Source organism: Myotis yumanensis, unplaced genomic scaffold (genome assembly GCF_028538775.1).
Source record: "Myotis yumanensis isolate MYYU_CA2020_CCGP unplaced genomic scaffold, mMyoYum1.0.hap1 SCAF_2, whole genome shotgun sequence".
In the NCBI taxonomy this organism is placed as follows: domain Eukaryota; kingdom Metazoa; phylum Chordata; class Mammalia; order Chiroptera; family Vespertilionidae; genus Myotis; species Myotis yumanensis.
This window is the reverse complement of record NW_027223753.1, coordinates 196,187,946-196,209,082: the sequence shown is the minus strand read 5'-3', so window position 1 is coordinate 196,209,082 and position 21,137 is coordinate 196,187,946. Positions and strand designations below refer to the sequence as shown.

General features: G+C 40.6%; 1 protein-coding gene across 1 annotated transcript in view; it reads left to right on the top strand.

The window, feature by feature from the left end:
* The first annotated feature begins 3,723 nt into the window (after nucleotides 1-3,723).
* Nucleotides 3,724-21,137, top strand: part of TIPARP (TCDD inducible poly(ADP-ribose) polymerase) — a 29,809-nt gene continuing 12,395 nt past the window's right edge. The window contains exons 1-2 of the mRNA XM_070406931.1: nucleotides 3,724-3,937; nucleotides 6,970-7,926. Of these exons, the coding sequence (XP_070263032.1) occupies nucleotides 7,010-7,926 (917 nt within the window). The 5' untranslated portion in view covers nucleotides 3,724-3,937; nucleotides 6,970-7,009. The remainder of the gene's footprint in view (nucleotides 3,938-6,969; nucleotides 7,927-21,137) is intronic.

Sequence of the window (21,137 nt, the reverse complement as noted above, 5' to 3'; positions counted from 1 at the left end):
CCTGCAAGCAGGAAGAATAGTTGGAAGACAACATGATAGTTTATGTATTAGCTGAGAAAATTTTTAGCCTCACATAACAGAAAACCAAATTGGGGTTTTTCAGACATAAAAGTAAGTCCAGATGTAGCCAGTCTAGAACTGCTGCAGCAGCTTCAAGATGTCGAGTGACTCAAACTCTTATCTTTCTGCTCAGCATCCCTATCTTGTAGATTCCATCTTCATATTTTCCACATCATGCTCATTTTCATTTTTGTCATGAGGTCCACCTCCACCCTCATTCTAGAAGGTAAAAAAGGGTATAAAATGGAGTTTTGAGGTGGTTAGTAGACATATTAAGAAAAAATGTTTTTTTCTAGAAATCTTCACCATATGTCTAGAAATATATCCCATGGCCACCCATATCAGTATGGGATCTAATGAAATGAGTTTTTTTAGCTAAGCTCATTGCCATCCTTCCTCCCATCCCCAACAAAAGTATCAGGATAGCCCAGCTGGTGTGGTTCAGTGGTTGAGCATTGACTCATGAACCAAGAGGTCACCATTTCAATTTCCAGTCAGGGCACATGCCTGAGTTCTGGCTTGATCCCCAGTAGGAGGCGTGTAGGAGGCAGCCAATCCATGTTCTCTCGTTGATGTTTCTCTCTATCCCTTTCCCTTCCTCTCTCTCTAAAATAATCAATAAAAACATTTTTTTAAAGTATCAGGATATTTCTAATAGATAGGGGCAACAAGCAGTGTCCGCCCTTTCCTTTCATATAAGGAATACACTCACCCCCTCCCTTAAAAGAAACAATCTCGAATTTTCATCCAGTTACTGCAATGAGCTCAAGCCCAGAATCCAGAAGTTCTGATGATGTGGGGTACTTCCCATCAAGAGTGTGGATCTGGCAACCAATATTTAAAGAAAATTTATCTGCCTCAACACTCCTAATAAGCAATGGTGGATATTCAAGAACAGAATGTTGGTAAAACTCCTACTCAGGAAAGGGCAAAATGGGAGATACAGTGGTTTCTGGCCCATAGAAATATCAAATCCTGCTGGATAATTACTGGTATAGCAAGGAATCCATGCCCTTGGTCAGTTAATATGTTAGTTCCTGGTTCTGTTCTGTAAGAGGATCTTCCTATTCTGTTGTCTTCCAGGAGTCCCATCTGAGGTGGACATTGTGGAGGGTACATTTTGGAGCATTAAAACTTTAGTAGTTGGAAGAGACTAGATCTAAGAGTGTTGAATGAGTCCAGAATCTGGTGCCATTTTACCTTCTGAGGCAATTGACATCCTGAAAGCAGTAGTGGAGAGGTTGTGAAGTTCTCAAGGGCAGTGGGTGGGGAGTGGAGGGTGAAAATTTTGAGCTCAGGACCCAGGGGGCTAGGTGGGGGGAGATTTTAAGTTGGAATCCCCAAGAGCTACACCCTGGAAGAAACTTTTGATTAATCTCTGATTAGATTAAGTTGATCTGTCCATAATCTAAATGGCTCCCAATGGACCACACCTCCTAATATTCATGGCCTCTTGCCACAGACTCTGCTCTTGGCTATATGACTTGCTTCGGCCAATGATACATAAGCACAGGCCTGCACACTCCACACTGAGGCTTGTTCTCTTGGAATGCTCCCTCTGGGATCCTGGAATTACCATGCTGTGAGGGAGTCCAAGTTAGTCACATGGAGAAGCCATGTAGAGAAAAACCAGGGAATCTAGCCAACAGCCCAAGACACACAGGCCTCCTTGAGCTAGCCCCAACCATCTGAGCCACCCCTGTTGAGGCCCAAGGGATCATGGAGCAGATATGTGGCTCGTGCACTCTGGTCTAACTGCGTTCTTGAGCCAAAGAATCTGGAATCTTGAGCAAATAGGAGTTACGTCATGAAGTTTTGAGGTGGTTAGGACACAGCAACAAATAACTGAAACACTACTAAAAGAATAAAGAATGTATAGCAAATAAATCTAACTGTTGGGGAAAAATACAATTAAAAGTAGGTAATCCAAAGGAAGGCGTGAAAAGAAAGAAAACAGATTAGATAAATAAAAGCAAACAGTAAAATCCATTTAAACTTGCTTCGAAGGCAATTCTGTGTATGAGTAGGCATGACGAAGTGCTTGCCTCAAATCAGTTTTCTTTTTTTAATATATTTTATTGATTTTTCACAGAGAGGAAGGGAGAGAGATAGAGAGTCAGAAACATCGATGAGAGAGAAACATCGATCAGCTGCCTCCTGCACACCTCCCACTGGGGATATGCCCGCAACCCAGGCACATGCCCTTGACCGGAATCGAACCCGGGACCCCTCAGTCCGCAGGCCGACGCTCCATCCACTGAGCCAAACCGGTTTCGGCTCAAATCAGTTTTTAAGCCTGAAAAATCTTGTCTTTTCTGTATTAGCCTCTGTATCCTGTCCATATCATTTCCACCTTAGTTTAATGGCCCTACCTTGATGCAATTTGAAATAAGCCTGCAGTGGCGATCCTACCTTTAATCTATTGTTTGCTAAATAAATAAATAAACATTCTTTGTTGAATAGATTTAGAAGAGCTTGTCACCCAGTTTGGTTTAGAAGAGTTTAAGAAAGGCTTGGAACCGTATACCTATTACTACCCCCTCTCAGCTCCTATTTTTATAGGCTTCCATGTCAGGCAAGGCTAATAGTTGGCTTTTCCAACCCAGAAAGCCTCCAAATTATGGAATTAAATCAGTTTATTTTTCAGGCCACAGGCTGAGAGCATCTTTTTGCAAGCTGTATTGTGGTCTCTCTCTCTGCCAGCTGTTGGGGATAAGGCCGTAATTAACTTTCTGTTATTTTGATCAGGGCCTTTCCTTCCCATAGACAGAGATTATATGATTTTCACGTGTTTCCTCCTCCACCACTGACAAGCTATTCCATCGATGGACTTACCATAAAGGCATATGACAATCCGGACAATCCGGCAGAGTCTCGAGGGGCATGTATTTCAGAGGAGAGGATGTGGTGCCCTGCACGCTGCCGGCTGGGTGTCTGGGCTGGTCAGAGCTGCAGCCGAAGCCTAGCACGCGCCGGGCAATAGGCGCTCGACAAGTATTGAGTCAATTAATTACTACGGTGTCTGTGGGCTTTAAAACGTATCTATCGGCGCCTTTTCGTCAAAAACCCCAAAGATAGGTCACCTGAAAGAGGAATATGCCTTCTACCCGGTTGGGGCAGGCGATCCCTGGTGCTGCCGGGGCCGGCCCGTTGGGTACGGAGCTGGCGACCCCGTCTGGCCGCAGCGGTCATAGCAACCGTTTGCCGCCCCTCGGGGTTCGGTGGCGTCAGGGACAGGAGGCGTCTTGTGAGGAGGCAAATAAACAAAGCCGACCGCACAGAAACGGGTCGTTCCGTTTCACATCCTCCTTCGCACGCCCGGGATTTCTCGGAACAAAGTGATCCTCCATCTAACCGCAGGCAGGTGGAGCCCGCCCCACAGGGAGCGCAACGCTTCCTCACCGCCGCCCGCTCGATGAAGCGAGTTGACAGGGACCTTCCCGGCCCGAGCCGCCCGGAAAGGACACGCCCCCTCCAGGGAGCGCGCGGCCGCGGCAACCCCCGGCGCGCCTGCTCGCGAGCGCGCACGCGGGACGGGGCGGGGCTCCTTCCCGGCACCCAGTGGGCGCCCGGCCCCGATGCCCCACCCCCGCCCGGGCCCCGCCCCCTCGGCCAGGCTGTGGAGAGCAGGCGACCGGAAGCCACTTTAAAGCAGAGCTCGAGGTGACAGGCGAGTAAGCTGGGTCGGGAGCGCCGTCGCCGCTTTCTGCGCTCGCGGCGGCGGAATGGCTCGGGCGCCGGTCACCGCGTCCCCAGCCTGCGACCCTTAGAAGCCCGAGCCTACCCTCCGCGCCGACCCCCGTGCGGACGTTGTCCGCGAATCGGCGGCGCCGCAACTCGGCTCCTGCGGTCGGCGCTCTCAGGGTGCCGGGTTGAGGTAAAGGACTCCGGCTGAGCTCTGAGGAGCCGGGGAGGGACCCTGGCGGGGCTGGCGGGCGAGGAAGCGGGCGCCGGCCCCTCAGCGACACTCAAGGATCGAGGGCGATGGCTACTTAGATTGTGCTGCTGCTTTTTGTGTGTGTGTGTGTGCCGAGTTCACTCGGATCCCGTCCGCGTCGAGATGGAATTGGTTTACACTTCGTAGTCACTCAGGGCCTCTGGCAGGTGTCTACACCGGAGTGAGACGCTGAAGGGTTTGGTCAGGGTCGCCGGCGTCGCCCCTGCCCGCCTTGGTCAGCGCGGGCGCGTCTGGGCGGCCTCCCCCGCGGGGGCGCTCCGCAGACCCAGCGGGAGACACGGTGGCCCGGGGAGCCTTCCGGCCGCCCCGCGTTCCGCCTGCAGCCCAGAAGTTAGCAGGCTGTGTTCGGATTAACTTTGAAGGCGCGGGAGTCCTCGTCGCCCTTCCCGAGAAGCGGCGGCCACTTTTCCCCGGCGCTTCGCGGGGCGGTTCTGCGATCCTGCGAGACCCGCGGAGCGATCCTCTGGGGAAGGTCGGTTGAGAGGGTGAAGAGTGGACTGGAAGGCCCCGTGAGTGGCTCCTGGGATGGAGGGGGTCCCGGGCGGGGGAGGAGGCCAGACTGAGGGTTTGGGGGGATGCTCGGGACTCCCGGACCGAATTGGCCGAGCCTGGCGGCGCCTCAGCCGCGCTGCGCCGAGTTGGCGCGGCCGGGGGCGCGGAGCTGCGCGAATCGCCGCGGCCCTAGGAGGCGTCGCTCGGACCCGGGCTCGGCGCCGGGGTGTCGGGCGGCAGCGGCGGCGGGCCTTCCAGTCCCAAGTTTGGGGCCGGCGATTCCCGTGGAGCGGGCTCCGAGCCGAGCGTGCCGGAGAAATGGGGGCATCTAGAGGTGAGGGGCGGAGTGGTGGGGGGCCTGCGGAGGGGGACCCCAGGAGGTGCCCTGCCGATCTCTATTTGTTGGTATGCAAACTTTAATTGAGGAACTCGGTTCTGTTGACTTCCCCACTCCAGCCACTCCTCCAGGTCCGTGCCGCCTCAGGTTTGTTTCCGAGTGTGACAGGGGACAATCATGGGAAAAGTTGAAGTGTGTGACTCAAGATCGGATTAAGGTCTGTTGTGCCCGGAGAGGGTGTGATAGGAGGGTGTGCGTGCGTGCGTGTGTGTGCGTGCGTGCGTGTGTGGAGGATGGCACAGGCCGGTTTGGTGTGTGTGGCGGAGAGGGAATACCACAGTCTGTGCCAATTGTGCCTTGAGGCAGGAGCACTGAATGATGAATAATAACGCCTGGCTTGGCCGCTTTCCAGTTGATTTATGTCTTCTGTCAAGTCCCTCCTTCTTCGTGAAGCTTTTCCCTAACAATGGCAGCTCACACTGAACTCTTTCCACCTTTTCCTTTTGTACTTATCATTGGAGGCTAACACCTTGTGGGAGGTTTTTTTGTTGTTTTTCTTTTAAGTCATTTTTCTGCGTTTGATCATTATGCACTTTTTACACGCACAGATTCAAGAATCCAAGTAGACCTTTAATAATCACTTTTCTGGGGACTCAATTTTATTATTTTGTGTTGTTGTTGACCCATAAAGACGAATAGAACTAGGCACTTTAGGTTCTTTTTCTTCAGTTATTCAGACAAAAATATATCCTGAGTACCCACTGTTTGCATTGTGTTAGGTACTGTAATGGGCACCTGGGTTGCATGCTTGATGAAGTCATGGGTCCTTGCATCAAATATCCCTTTCAGTCCATTGGATAAGAGAGAAGAATATTAATTGCTCATCACCTATCCTTTTCCACCCAACACAATGCTTAATAAATATTTTCAGAATTAATGAGTGCTAGATCATGGAGGTGATACCATTTGTCATTTTACAAAGTTTGCTTTGCTTTATACTTTGTTCACCATTTGTCATTTTATAAAGTTTCCTTGACTTTATTCTTTGTTCCATTTTTTCCCAAAGGGTCTGATTCCTTGAAGAAAGAACTTTTATTCTCTCTCAGTAGTTCATAAGGAATCTAAAAATGTGGCTTGTGTTTTATATTCTTATGTTATTTTCAACAATATTCCTTCATTTGCCTTTAAAAAATACATGTGTAACTTTTTTGAAGACAAGGACAAAGGGGTCTCTTTATGAAGTTGTGTTTGGTTTCTAAAACAGTGTGTGCTGTAGTTGTTGCTGATTTACTTTCTGTTGCTAAACAAGCCCTGGTATTCCTCCTCCAGCAGTGGTAATGTTTTGGGGATTGCAAAAGTAGACCCTTAATGTCTTTGAGGTTTATATTGAAACTTTCTGAATACAGCAGGTCATCAAAAATATCGTTTTGTTGTATGAACTTAACTCTTGTTTATAACAATTAGCCGATGGTAAATTTGGTTTCATTATACTTGTTTTCCCTAAAGTCACAGATGACCTTAAGTAAGGATTTAACTGAATAGAAATGCTTCAACAGGCTCCTGGCTTTCTCCCATATAACATTTTGAGAGCCCCTATTTTCTGAGTATATCCTCACACCCCAAATTCACTCACTATTTAACTTTGAAGTTTATCCTTCATTTGATGAACTATTTTTTTTTTTTTTTTTTTACAAAGAAACAGTTTTGTCACCTCATGAGAAAGGCGATAAATAACTGTGAAAAGAACCACAGAGCAGTGAAGATGTGGTTTCCCTGCTGTGATCAGTTAGACACACTTATTTCTACCCCTCATCCTCCCCCTCCCATTCTACCCTAGACTTAGAGTAAAAATTCATACCCCAGCAGAAGTACAAATTGTATATTAAGTCCACAAGTAAATTTCAAGTGCCTAAAATACTCTTTCTCTTTTATTTTTACCTTCTGTGGGCATAGCCCTGGCTGTTTTGGAGCCTTGATTTCTCAATAAAATCCAAAAAGATGAAATACAATGTAAGAGGAGCGATTTCAGGAATTTACAGACTAAAACTAAACATTTTGATGAATGAATGGTATCCAGTTGTTGTCAGCTTGTAAATGATCATCTTCTTTCCTTTCCTGGTAGGATTTTAGACTCTGAGGAGCAATTGGAGCTAATCCACATTATGGAAATGGAAACCACCGAACCTGAGCCAGACTGTGTAGTGCAGCCTCCCTCTCCTCCTGATGACTTTTCATGCCAAATGAGACTCTCGGAGAAGATCACTCCATTGAAGACTTGTTTTAAGAAAAAGGATCAGAAAAGATTGGGAACTGGAACCCTGAGGTCTTTGAGGCCAATATTAAACACTTTGCTAGAATCTGGCTCACTTGGTGGGGTTTTTAGATCCAGAAACCAGGATGCAGATGAGAACAGCTTACATGAACCTATGGTGAAAAAACCCCTGGAAATCAACACATCCTGTCCACCAGCAGAAAACAATATGTCTGTGCTGATTCCTGAGGGGACAAATGTCGGGGACCAAATGCCAGAAACTCGCCCTTCTACTGATGCTCCAGAACAAGTGATTCCAATCCAGGATCACAACTTTCCATCAGAAACCATTAGTGGGACAGTGGCCGATTCTACAGCAGGGCACTTCCAGACTGCCCTTTTGGACCCAGTTTCAAGTGATGTTCCCGTTAGTCCTGACTGCATAGACAAAGTCATGGATTATGTTCCAGGGGTTTTCCAAGACAACAGTTTTACAATTCAATACATTTTGGACACCAGTGATAAGTTGAGTACCGAGCTCTTTCAGGACAAAAGTGAGGAGGCCTCCCTTGATCTTGTATTTGAGTTGGTGAACCAGCTACAGTACCACACTCACCAAGAGAACGAAATTGAAATTTGCATGGACTTTTTGCAAGGCATGTGTATTTATGGCAGGGATTGTTTGAAACACCACACGGTCTTGCCCTATCATTGGCAGATCAAGAGGACAACTACCCAAAAGTGGCAAAGTGTATCCAATGATTCCCAGGAGCACTTGGAAAGATTTTACTGTAACCCAGAGAATGATAGGATGAGAATGAAATATGGGTATGTATTTATAACTTCTTTAAAGCTGTTGTTAAGTACTATAGAGAAGGTAAAGAAGTTAAAAGCTGAGTAGGGTAGTTTCTTTTAAATAACCTAACAGGTTTTATTCTTTTTTCCACTGTTATTCTTCTGGCTGTGTGCTGTACTGATTTTTCATAGTGGTTGAATGAAGGCTATTTACCTAACCAGACAAAGTTTTTATGATTTGAACAATTCACATGTTACTCTGTGCAATATGTATATGACTGAGAAGTTACCTGTACATTGAATGTTGTAAAATCAAATACAATTTTAATCATACGGGAGAACTTGATTTTGAAAGAAAATCCATGATGAGTCTTATAACCTTAGACTCATACCTAATATAAATAATTTTCAAGTTTTGCATATTGAGTAGCTGCTACTTTTTAAAGGAAAATAGTATTGTTTGGAGATTTTTGTGGTCCTCTTGATTTTGAATAGTACAAACTGTTTTTGTGAACGATTCAGAAGTTTCTTCCAAACATGAATCCTGTTCAAGCATATTAATTTGTTTTTTAGTTTCCTTAAAACTTTTTGCCATTAAGTTTATTATTTTATTTATCTTATAGGTAAAATAAATTCTACAATTCAGCATACTTTTAAAAAAACTGAGTCTTTTAACAATGAGTAAAGGATATGTTTATTTATCATTTACATGAAAACAGTTAACATATAAGTAATTTGGTTCTTTTAGTATGGATATCTAAGCAATATTCACTGATAGGAAACTGAAATTTTCATATCTGAATTCTTTAATTGAATTTAAAAGTGAAGAAGAAAATGATAGTTGCCACATGTAAAGTTACTAGTGCAAAAATGGCTGCATAATAACATTAATCTTTATATTTCTAAGTTGTTTATCCTGTAGTATGGAAGGAGTTAAAATATGTGATGTTAATAGTTATTTGTGTATGACCAAGAGTAAATATTCAAATTACTTAGGGGAAAAGAGCACTTCTGTACATGCTACCTGATTTGGGAGACCATGAGGGCATCGTGACTGCTTCACAGATAATGAATAGCCTGATGATGTGTGTAGTACTGAAAGGAATGATCCATAGAGAGGAAAACGACCCTGAGTGTCCTAGACCAGGAAGTCCAGGGGAAAAACTTCCTTGCGAGAGTCGTCTTTGTTCACAGATAAGTTGGGTTACTCTCTTCAAGAGAGTCAACAAGCAAATGGTGGCAGTAAACCATTTCCAAGTTGTTTAATTCCGTTAATCTTGATGTTCAACTTCTGTGTTCTAATATGGTGCCAAAGCATTGTTGGCATTGCAGAAACCTGGTCTTTTTTTTTTTTTTTTTTTTAACTTCTCTTGTTCCCATTTGTATTAGATAAATGGTTTCTTTTTAATAGTTCAGGCATATAGTGCTCAGATCTGTGTCTTTTTAGCAACTCAACTATGAGACTAGAATTTTGAGATGCAAAGGGACATTTGAAGGGATGTATGGAACAAGATGAGAAACAACATGAGGCCCAAGTTTAAAAGCATCATTATTATATAGAAGACTCCTTGGGATTAAAGTAAGATTATATCAATAATGTAGTTTTCCTGATCATGAATGTATTATCTTGATAGTAGAATGTATCCAAGATTCTATTTTGCTTGGGTAGTGAAATTCTTAGATCCTGTAATAAAGCTAAATACTTTTAACTTCTTATTTTAAAGCCAGCATTGGAAGACAACAATGTTTTCCATTCTCTTAAAATCTTTTTAATGAGACTTTGTCTAAAATCTCTGTTGCCCATGAGCTAGCAATTCTAATTGGTATGTAAAGGGTAATTTTATATACTCTCAAAGCCACTCTATCTTTCCCATCTCCAGATTGCAAAACTGCAGAATAGTAGCCTCCCACTTCACTCTTACGAAGCACATTTCCTGTCTGCTGAGTACTTCAGCATCTGGTACATTAAGTTTCTCTCTGTTTGAATTGGTCAGGATTATTGTCCAACACATTACGTTCTGTTATTATCAGCAAGGCAAGATGGGTATTTTGATGGAGAGAATCCAGGAACTCTTAGGTCAGCAGTATATTGGGTATTTTGTCCTTCGGTAAAATTACTTTGCTGAAGAATAGACATGGATATTGTTGAATTAGTTATAAAGTAGTTGCAGTGAGTGCTTGATTTCCAAATCAGTTTTACTGAAGTAATGTTTATTTGACACTTGAGAGGAAAGGTATGAGCGAATTATTATTGTAATTATTGTTGCTAATACATTGGTAATGGTAGTAAGTTGTCCTGCCCTGATAAAAATAGCAAAGTATTAAGTTAATTATTAGTAATGTGAAGAAGGTTCTCCATGGACTAGAGTAAGAAATGTTTTAAGATTGTAGATAACTAAGTGTCAAAAATTAGACTTTTGGGAAGTTGACCTGTGGTCATTGCAACCTGGTTTTCCTTGTATTCCAAAGCGATGTTGTGTTTCCTGGCAACAAGATGCAGATAACGGCATGTCGAGCCTTGCTGAGAGATTCACAAACAAGCTGGAGCAGCCCAGGTTCACATGGTTACCACATTATTTGGCTAAAGCTATTAATCTCTGTGGTCAGGCCTGTAAAGCTGGTCTATCTGTGCAGATTGCACATAACCAGGAAGTGTGTGTTCAGCTGTGTATATGTCTAAGTCAGACCCCAGCAGTCTTTGGGTTCAGGAAAAATGAATGACAGTTACTTATCTCACTTGTGTTCAGTATTTTATATGACTTGATAAATCATTATTACATACTATATCTACAATACTTCATTGTGTGGAACTTGGGGAAAGTTAATAGTTCTGGGTCTGCTGTGCAGATAAAATTCTTTGTTTTTCAAATGTATTAGATTTAACAGCTAAATTAATCCAAATTAGATTTACAGGTTTCATTTTATTTTCAAGAATGAAATTGGAAAGGAAGTTGAGTTAGATAAATTCACAAGTCCATTCTGCCTCTTTAATCAAGATGCCTAGATACTAAAAATACACTTAATAAAGAGAATTTCAATAATAAATGCTTATTTGGTTCATTATAATGAAATTATTTTCCAATTTTGCCTTCACCCCAAATTATGATATAATCCTACTTTTCCACCACACTGCTTTTGTACATCTGCAGATGTTCATTGCCAACATCAACTGGAAACTAGTTGTATGTGTGAACTCCCTGTATTTACATGCCGAGGCTTCTTTTACACACTGGATGGGCTTTGGAGAATTTCCAAATTCCAAATATGAAGTTAAGAAAACAACATTGAATGTTATGTTTTCAATTAAGAAAACATAGTCTCTGACAGTTTGGGCACTCATCCTTATTAGAAAATGATACTAAGTGGCAAGTCTAAGTAGTTTTAAGAGAGCCTCACTAACTGTAGAATACCTTTGAGGATAATTGAAATTGTGGAGGATGTGCAAATCTCCCATTAGCAACTAAGATCGCCATTGGTTTTCACATTACATCCATTTTAAAGTGTGCCAGAAGTCTTATAGTTATTATTAACCATAAAGAAGAGGCATTCTGCAAACCTTAATTTGGGGTTAATCTGTAAATGAAAATATAGCCTGTGATTATTTCTAATTCTGAAAGTTTTGAAGGAGAGCGGGAGGGTGAAGTAGAAAGTTGCAAAGCCCAACTCCAGGATTAATTTTTCTCAGAGGACAGTGTTTTCCCCTCTTATGGAATTAAGGCATATTGATAAAAGAGGGAATTTTACTTGATATGACTTATGCCTAGAGTCTTGTCATAGTCTTAGTTTTGAGTGATTTCGATTGCTAATTGCTTTTAGAATGTGTGTGTGTGTGTGTGTGTGTGTGTGAGTGTGTGTGTTTAATCTGTGCAGAGGATAATAAAGATGACTTCACAGGAACTCTGTGAAAGAAGACAGGAGAATTGCATACTAATGATAATAAAGAGGATAGGATGTTCTTTTCTATGTGACTTGCAGAATGGATTATTTAAAATAGAGCCAACTCCTGATTGAACTCTACTGGAATAGTTAAATTAGCCAAGTTAGCTCTGGCCTGCACAGCTGTGATGATGTATGAACTAACTCATTATGTGCTATTGATAATACTGGAGAGATGAGAACAGCTGAATCTTCCTATGCCTTGTGACTTTTTGGTATTTCTTGAATATACACAGCTGGATGAATTTGAATTTATTTTTAAAATTCCTGCCTAAGAGAAAGAGAGAAAGAGCTCCATAAGCAATAATTGTATTTGAAGTGACTTTCAAAATGTGTGCCTTGTGCTTGAGGATAAAGCAATCTAATGAATTATATTTTGTACCTCTTTATGATGCTATTTACATATGAAATAAAACTAATTGGCTTCTTTCTGTACTAATTTAGAGGAGTTACTGGGTCTGTTGAGCTATCACAGGAATCAGCAGCGATCATTCATTTATTTTCTGTGTGTGTGTGTTTTATCAATAAGCAGATTAGGCTTTTTTCCCCATTGATTTTTTTGAGAGAGAAACATCGAAGTGTGTGTGTTTGTGTGTGTGTGTGTGTGAGAGAGAGACAGAGAGAGACAGAGAGAGAGAGAGAAATAGAGAGAGAGAGATATCAGTTGGTTGCCTTCCATACAAGCCCCAAACCAGCAACCCAGGTTTGTGTCCTTGACCAGGAATCAAACCCGCACTCCTTTGGTCTGAGAGGCGATGCTCTAACCCAGTGGTTCTCAACCTGTGGGTCGCGACCCCTTTGGCGGTTGAAGGACCCTTTCACAGGGTTTGCCTAAGACCATCCTGCATATCAGATATTTACATTACGATTCATAACAGTAGCAACATTACAGTTATGAAGTAGCAACGAAAATAATTTTATGGTTGGGTCACAACATGAGGAACTGTATTTAAAGGGCCAGAAGGTTGAGAACCACTGCCTAACCACTGAACCAAGCTGGCCAGGGCTAGATTGGACTTTTTAAAGCACCTGTCACCTAGTTTCAGGTTAGGTCAGTCTGTTCCTAATGTATTTATGGTAATGAAAATGAACTTTGCAAGAAGCAAAGACAGTTGGAGTAAATAGTTTATAAGGTTATCTGGCAATCCCTAAAAATACATTAGATATTATACATTTTCTTATTGAGTTGACTATAAAGCTTTTACTTTTTGTTGTAAGTTAGTAGGGAAAAGCAAGTAGTAACTCCTTATTCTGCATATGTGTACATGCAAAAAAATTGCAACTTTTGATTGATTAATTCTACTGTGTCCCTGTAAATCTATTTACCATAAAGCAAAGGTATATTCATAAGTTCCTTCTTTGCATCTCTGATCTTAGTGATTCTTAGTTTTATATTGGATTTGGGGCTACTCCTAAAGGGTAAAGCAGTATGTAGCCCATACAAACCTTGACTACTCAAGGAATGCTACTAAAATCCAGCCATTTGAGATTATAACGGTTTTCTCATGGCCTTCCTTCTTTCTTATTCCATGATTTGAGACAACCAGATTCTCATCCTTTGTCTGATGCTAATAATTTTGATCACATTTAAATTAGGACCTAAGGTGCTCTTAACCTAGGTCAGCAACCTTTTTTTTTTTTTTAAATATATTTTATTGATTTTTTTACAGAGAGGAAGGGAGAGAGAGATAGAGAGTTAGAAACATCGATGAGAGAGAAACATCGATCAGCCGCCTCCTGCACATCTCCTACTGGGGATGTGCCCGCAACCCAGGTACATGCCCTTGACCGGAATCGAACCTGGGACTCTTCAGTCCGCAGGCCGATGCTCTATCCACTGAGCCAAACCGGTTTCGGCAAGGTCAGCAACCTTTAATAATTACCAGTGTCCTGCTTGTGAGTTGCAATTGTGTTTTTGTGGAAAGAAAACTTAACTATATGTGTATACGTTTTTTGTTTTTTTTCCAGAGGAAAAAACAAATGTATTTTGAGTTACAAGATAACTCTTGATTATTCTGGCCCAAGTTTCCATGAGGGTGGATAGGTTTTGCCAGAAAATCTCTTTGTTAAAAGTAGTAGAGTTTCTCTTCTAAAATAAATCTGGGAGTCTTAAGAATGATTTTGAATCATTGGAAGACACTAGAGTGCTGAGGGTTGAGCCATTTTCTATTTCATCTGGTTTTGATATCTGTATAAAAGCCTAAGTGACCGTTATGACAGAGCGACCGGAATGACCAGAACGACTGGTCCCAGTCACTGTTATACACACTGACCACCAGAGAGCAGACACTCAATGCAGGAGCTGGCCCCTGGTGGTCACTGCACTCCCACAGCCAACCTCCCGCAACCGGTCAACCTCCCGAGATCTCTCTCCCTGGCTAGTCCCTACCCCCAGCTGGCCAGCCCTGATCTGCCCCAGTCAGGCCGGCCAACCTCCCCCCATCCCTCCCCCTGGCCAGCAGGCCCCAATCAGGACTGGGCAAGATGGCCCTGATTGGCTCTGATCACCAGCCAGGCCTAGGGACCCCACCTGTGCACAAATTCATGCACCGGGCCTGTAGTTATTATATAATAGCTTAAGGTTTTTGGGTTGAACTGTACTTTGTAACACTATAAATACAAACTGTGCAAAGGAATAATATACTCCTATAGTTCACGGTTTCTAGGCGCAAACAAGTCACATTTTAGATATGAAGGTACTTCTTTAACAAAAACAAAATTTTCTACTCACAGATTTATGGTAGTGCTTTCTAGGGACTAAGGATTATGCTATACAAACTCACCTCTATTTAAAAACCCTGTGTTAAAACTAATCCAACCCAGTCCCTGACACATTAACTAAAAGCCTTGACTTTCCAATGTAGATTAATTCCTTGTTAATAGGGAAATTTGAAATTGCAGGCGGTAGGTTGTGAAATATATTTTTTAATCTCTGAAAATAAAGGTTTTTATGTAAAATAAATAAATTCTACTTATTCAACTTAGTAGTTTGTAAAGATATATATTTCTTCTGTACAAAAGACAGTTTTGCAGTTTTGTGCTAAATATAACTGATTCTGTGATTAGGAACTCAAATTTTAGAAGTTGATGATATTAATAAATTTCTAATTCTGAAATTTCCAATTTTTCTTGCTGACCTAGTCAGTTACTGTTGCTAAAGCAAGCATAGAAGGGAGTTAGCTAAGCATTCCTATTTGCAGTGTTCAGACAATAAAATGTGTCTGTCTCCGTGATCTTTCTCTGCTATATGTTATTTACTTATTGGTAACACCCACTTAACCAGTAGAGAACCTTTGCATGGTAATCACAATGAAAGGGTAAGCTTATATGAGAGCGAGAATGTCAGAATGACTGTTTCCTTTCACATGCTACAGAAACCAGTGATTTTCGAGTATGTGTGCCACAAAGTGTTGTGTAAAGAGTGTATTAGAATCCCCTGTGACTAAATTGTCTGAGAAAGATTTGTTCAGGAAACTTGTATTCTTTATGCAAATGGTATTGTTGCTTCTGAGCATAAGGAAGGATTTATGAATAGTCAGTGTTGAAACAGCACTTGTCACAATGATTGGAAAAGATATTTCATTTAGGCCACACTTACTGGAATTTGTTACATTAATTTTTATTTTTGGATTAAGATATTCTTAAACTGTCCCTTCTCATTTGACATATAGCCATAGAATTTGGATGACCTTCTTTGCTCTAAAATTTACCATCACTGAATAGTCAGTGAAGAATGGCTGGGGTAGGGGCCCAAGGGTGAACTTTGCTTGCAGAAGTACATGTGCTTTCAGTATCTTGCCTGTACCCTGTGATCTTCACAGCTCCTGCAGCTGATCAGGGGACAGAGAGGGCAAATGGCAAAAAATACTCTAAATAATTTCCTGCTGTGATTGGTCTTTGGTTTCTGACAGTCACCTGGCTTCTCTCTTTCATTTCCAGGCATTGAGAGAATAAAAATAAGCACAGGAGAAATACTAGGTTTGCCTTCCAAGTTAATAATAATAAAAAATAGGACATCCTTGAATGGGGATAGAGTATGTGAAACAGAAGAAACTTTGCTTACTTGCTTTCTGAGGTTTGGATTGTCCAAATGTTGCTGCACCTCAGGAGCATTGTGTAAAGTGTTCTACAGTTAATTAGCTACTAAAAAATAATGTAGACTCTTAAATTTGATAAAATTAAATATATTAGAGAAACTTGGTTTTGTAGAATCCCTTTCCTCTAGGAAAAGTTGACTGGTATAAACCTTGTTGAAAGATTTTGTAGACATAGTTTACAAAATCTATAGACAAAAACAAACAACCTCTTGATATGTTTTCTATAGGAAGTCTTATTTTTCCCTTTCAGAAATTAGCCCAGAAATAAAATAAGCTAATAGATTGTTTCTTACTGGGAGTTAGAGTATATATTTTATGATAATTATTTATAATTAGTATTTCATTTATGTATAAGTGAGTTCTGAATTGTTTGAGCTTATTTGAAAACAGTTATTTTAAGCAATTTTAACATTTATATACACCTGATTTTATAATGTGTATGTAGAAAAGTTTTATAAGCAAATTCTTTCAGCTCTCTCTAAATACTGTGAAATTCTGTATCCACAAAATTGAATTAATCAGTATTTGTGTTTTGAGTACACGGAAGACATTTTGTATTGTTTACATTGAGGTAAAATAGAAATACCTCAGTTTAAAAATATTTAACAAAGGTATATTTACTCATCTTCACAAAAAGCAACAGCTGCATAATTTAAGGTAGCACAAGGAATAGTACACATTATTTTAATCTATTGTGTGCTTTCTATCACAAATTCTTGCAGAAATCAAGTTTCACTTCATCAGGCAATGGTAGTCAGAGACATGTAGAAGTATTTCTCGCTTAAGTTACCTTCTAGGAGTCTCAGTACATGTGATTAAACTTGGATAAAAGTTAAAGCTGCCCTGCAGGCATGGTTCGGTGATTGGGTGCCGAGCTATGAACCAGGAGGTTTCGGTTTTTGATTCTAGTCAGGGCAAATGCCTGGATTTTGGACCATGATGTCTTCAGGGTGTTAAATTAATCCCATGCCTTCATAAATAGATAGCAGTGAGGTCTTCTGAACTCTTAAGTATAATTTTTATTCACGAAAGATTATAGGCGTATCCACATCTTATTAGAAAGTTCTTTTGTATTTTTTTGCTTTGGTCCATAGTTTTGTAATAAAAACCAAGATAGCCCAACAACAGTATTTTAGTAGATTATTTTTTCTTCGAGTGGATATTGTAATTTGTTTTTAGTGGTTGCATGAAGGGGACGGGACTTCAATGTATGATATTAAACTGTGTTATGTGTTTGTTTAGTTTCCCACATCCTTTTGGAGACTATAGAATACAAAAGCTTAAAAACAGTCCTAGCTAGTTTGGTTCAGTGGATAGAGCGTTGGCCTGCGGACTGAAGGGTCCTGGGTTCGATTTGGTCATGGGCACAACCCAATCCCTAGTAGGGGGACATGCAGGAGGCAGCCAATCAATGATTCTCTCTCATTGATGTTTCTCTCTCTCTCTTCCTCTCCCTGTTTACCTCTCCCTTCCTCTCTAAATCAGTAAAAACGTATTTTTTAAAAAGACAGCAATAAAAAAAAAACACCAGGGCATTCTTTCATTTAGTAAACCTACCTGCCTTTCATTTTTCTTCTGTCTTATCCTCATTATTATTTCACTGTGTTCACTTCTAAAATGACTTAAGACCATCGATTAGATGTCCAACAATTTGTAAATCAGACATGGGGTTTTGCACACAGATAAATGTGATTCTAGATGCCACTCACTAACTGACTGCATTCTCTTATTTCTAAGATGTCCTAGAAGGGACCAAAGGAGCAGCACACACAGTCAGAATTTTGCCTTTTGATGATCCCTTTATAAGAGTTGTTTCTTAAAGTGGGGAATATTTTTACCTACCCAAAAATCTTTTGAGGCATTTAGAACCATAATATAAATCTGTGATTCAAGATGGATATTAATTATTTTGCAGAGTGATCTAAGCCTCAGCAACACTTCCTTGATTAGGTCAGGGTCTCCTTTAATATGGGCAGATTTAACTGAGAGTCTACATTTGATGTGTAGCCTACCCATAATTACTGAGGGCCATATGCATAATAATAAACTCCCAATTTTGATTTATAGGTATATCTGTGTCTCCAGCTATTCTGGATACAAAGGGAAAACCCCGTTGTTACCAAGACCCCATCTCTTAGTATAAAATTTAAGTATAGAGTTTTAACTTCTGGTAAATATTGAAAGATGTTGCTTTGTATGTAAGCATTTATAGGTAATTTTTTTATTGCCTCCTCCAATAGCTTTGTGCTATTTGAGTCAGTGTTAGCAAAAAATCTTAATAACAGAATAAATGACCATTATTATGTTTCTAGTACAGAAAATTAAAAGTACAGAATCAGTCCTCTGAAGTTTAATAATTATTCTGCTTCTACAAAATATGCTGGTATTGTATATGCCATGGCTTTGATTCTCATCACCTTATAACATATTTGAAGGGTTATATAAGCTGCCAGATATTCCAGCGTTGCTAAATGAGTTCCTGAAAACATCAAAGCCAGGTATCAAAAGCCAGCTATATTTTGTGTGCCTGTGAAATTTCTTTAGCAGCAGCAAACATACCCCATCTGTCATGCCTGTCTCAAGTCTGTAGGAGAAGAGCCTTAACACTCTCTTCATATTGCATTTGATCTTTAGCCTTCTATCATTATGACCCTCAGTTTGGGGAGACATTTCATTTTATATCATAGTAATAAAATAAAAGGACCTATTAATGGTGTCAGGTTAGTCTAGCTGATTAGAACAGGTGTTATTGAGGTCACAGGTTTGTCCTTGTAGAAACCAGTTAACTGTTATAGGCAGGAAGCCACAGTGCCAAACTCTAACCCATCCAGTTAAAACTGTACAGAAGTAGGATCCAGAAACTTATTCTTAATTGACCTCTGCTAAAGTCTGATTTCTATATTTTACTTACATCATCTTCCCATTTAAATGTGTTACACCTCCTACAATTCCTATCTCATTTAATGGCACTGTTAACCAGTTACCCAGATCAGAAACATAGGACACATCTTGGACTCTTTCTACTCCCTTCAGCCCCACATGTAATCATCCTTCATGCAGTTAGGTTCTAACTCTTAAGTACATCCCTTGCCTCCTCCATTTTCTGTCATCATTTGTGTTAAGAGCAATGCTAATAGCTGTAGATGGCTAAGCATAGAATAATAAATATTAAAGCAAAATAAGTGCCTTCTCCACCCTTCCTCAATCTTTCCCCACCCTCCCCTTCCAAAAATAAACAAATCAGTCCATACCACTGCTGCTGGAGTGACCTTTATAAAAGGCAATCTGAATCTTGTTGAAAATCCACCAGTGATTCTTACTGCCCACAGAATCAAATTCTAACCTCTTAACCCAGAATACAAAGCTCTTCATTATCTGGCCCCAGCCAACCTATCTATAATCCAGTTTTTTATCTTATCATCCCCCTCACACACACATACACCCTGACCTCCCACATGAACTGCAAGTGCTGCATGCTCTTGGGTCTCTCCTGCCTTGGTTGGTTAGCGTCTACACATGTCAGTCACTGTGCAAGTGGTGTCGTGCCTCCCATTGTCTGCCTGGTGGCTGGCCAGATTTGGCTCTCATTTCATCCACTCTGGGATACCTTCCTTGACCATATTTCCTGACCTCCTTTTCAGCAGAAGTAGCCCTCTCTCTAAAATGTTCCCAAACCACCTTTGTGTCACATTTCATACTATGCCACAGGGTTTGTCTTTTCTGTCTCTTCTTCCACTGACTCTGGCATTTTGTTATTGTTGCTCTTCCACACAGCCCTTTACTTGTATATTTCCTATTGTATAAATTGTTCCTAGCATTTTTTTTCTTTTACAGAAAGTTATCTTGGATTGATAAAGTCTCTTACTTTTACTAACCTTTTCCATTTTTGGATGCCAGTAACCACCTCCTCTCTCATAATTCTGTATGCCTATTCTTTGTCCTCTTATTCCAGGATTGTACTTGCTGCTGATGAATATAAATAGGCAGATGTACTGCTTCTTTGGTTTTAATGTTTGGTTTTTCATTTCTCTCAAAGCCATTGAAAGCCAGGGACTACATCTGTTTAATTCTTTGTGTGTTGCCTAAAACAGCCAACCATCGCTATTACCACACACATGACTTATAACTGCTTTCTGATAATAGAAAAAAATGGTTTGATAAAGAAGAGTGGTAAATGTTGAACATTTATGCATTTGTACTGATGCAGATTGAGGAGGAAAAAAAAAACTTTGGCTTTGGAGTTTTTAAGCATTACTTGTTTATGGGAGAGCAGGTGGTAAAATTGATCTTATAAAAAGATAATTTAATGTTTTTCAGATTTGTTGTTTTGTCTCTGTCAAGTCTAGAAAAGCATACTGAAAATCAAATAGAGCTAAAACAGTACTTTGATACATCAATGCAAGGAACATTTGGTTGTAGTAAATTAGGATTTGTCATAGAAATTTCATAATGGCCAAAGGACTGAAATGCACAGAGAATGTAGTAAAAGCTGCAGTTTTAGATGTCTTTCTCATGCAAATCATTATCTATGAAGTCTTAGTAATACAGGCTTAAACAAAAATTGCTAGAATGATGTCCAGAATAAAATCTGATACTTTAATAGCAAAAAGCATTGACTGTGTATATTATAATGCATGTTAACATAATGACTGCTGTTCTAAGAACTCCTTAGAAAAATACTGAGGATTTATTAACTCACAATTGGGAAAAGTTATTGGTAAATAAACATAAAGCAGGAAAATCTACTTTGAAATTGGCAATGATCTTAAGAGGGAAAAAGAGCCAAGAGTCTCTTGGTTCTGTGATAACATCAAATTCTCCTAAAGTTAAGCTCTGGCCGGCGTGACTGAGTTGATTGGAGCATTGTTCCATACACTAAAAATTGACAGGTTCGATTCCTGGTAAGAGCACATACCCAGGTTGTGGGTTCAATCGCTGGTCAGGGTGCGTATAGGAGGCAACCAATTGATGTTTTTCACATCACTGTTTCTCTCCCCTCCCTCCCCCTTCCTCTCTCTAAAATCAATAAAAACCGTACCCTCAGGTGAGGATTTAAAAAAAAAAATTATTCTAAAGTTAAGTGAAAACTGTTTACAGCAAGTTGATGTGGCGTTTAGGCATAGGAGTTTGTTTTCAGTGTTTTTTCTCTTTTTTTCAAGGATTTCCCAGAAGTATTTTTTCTCTTTGATTGGTGATTCCTATTTACCATAA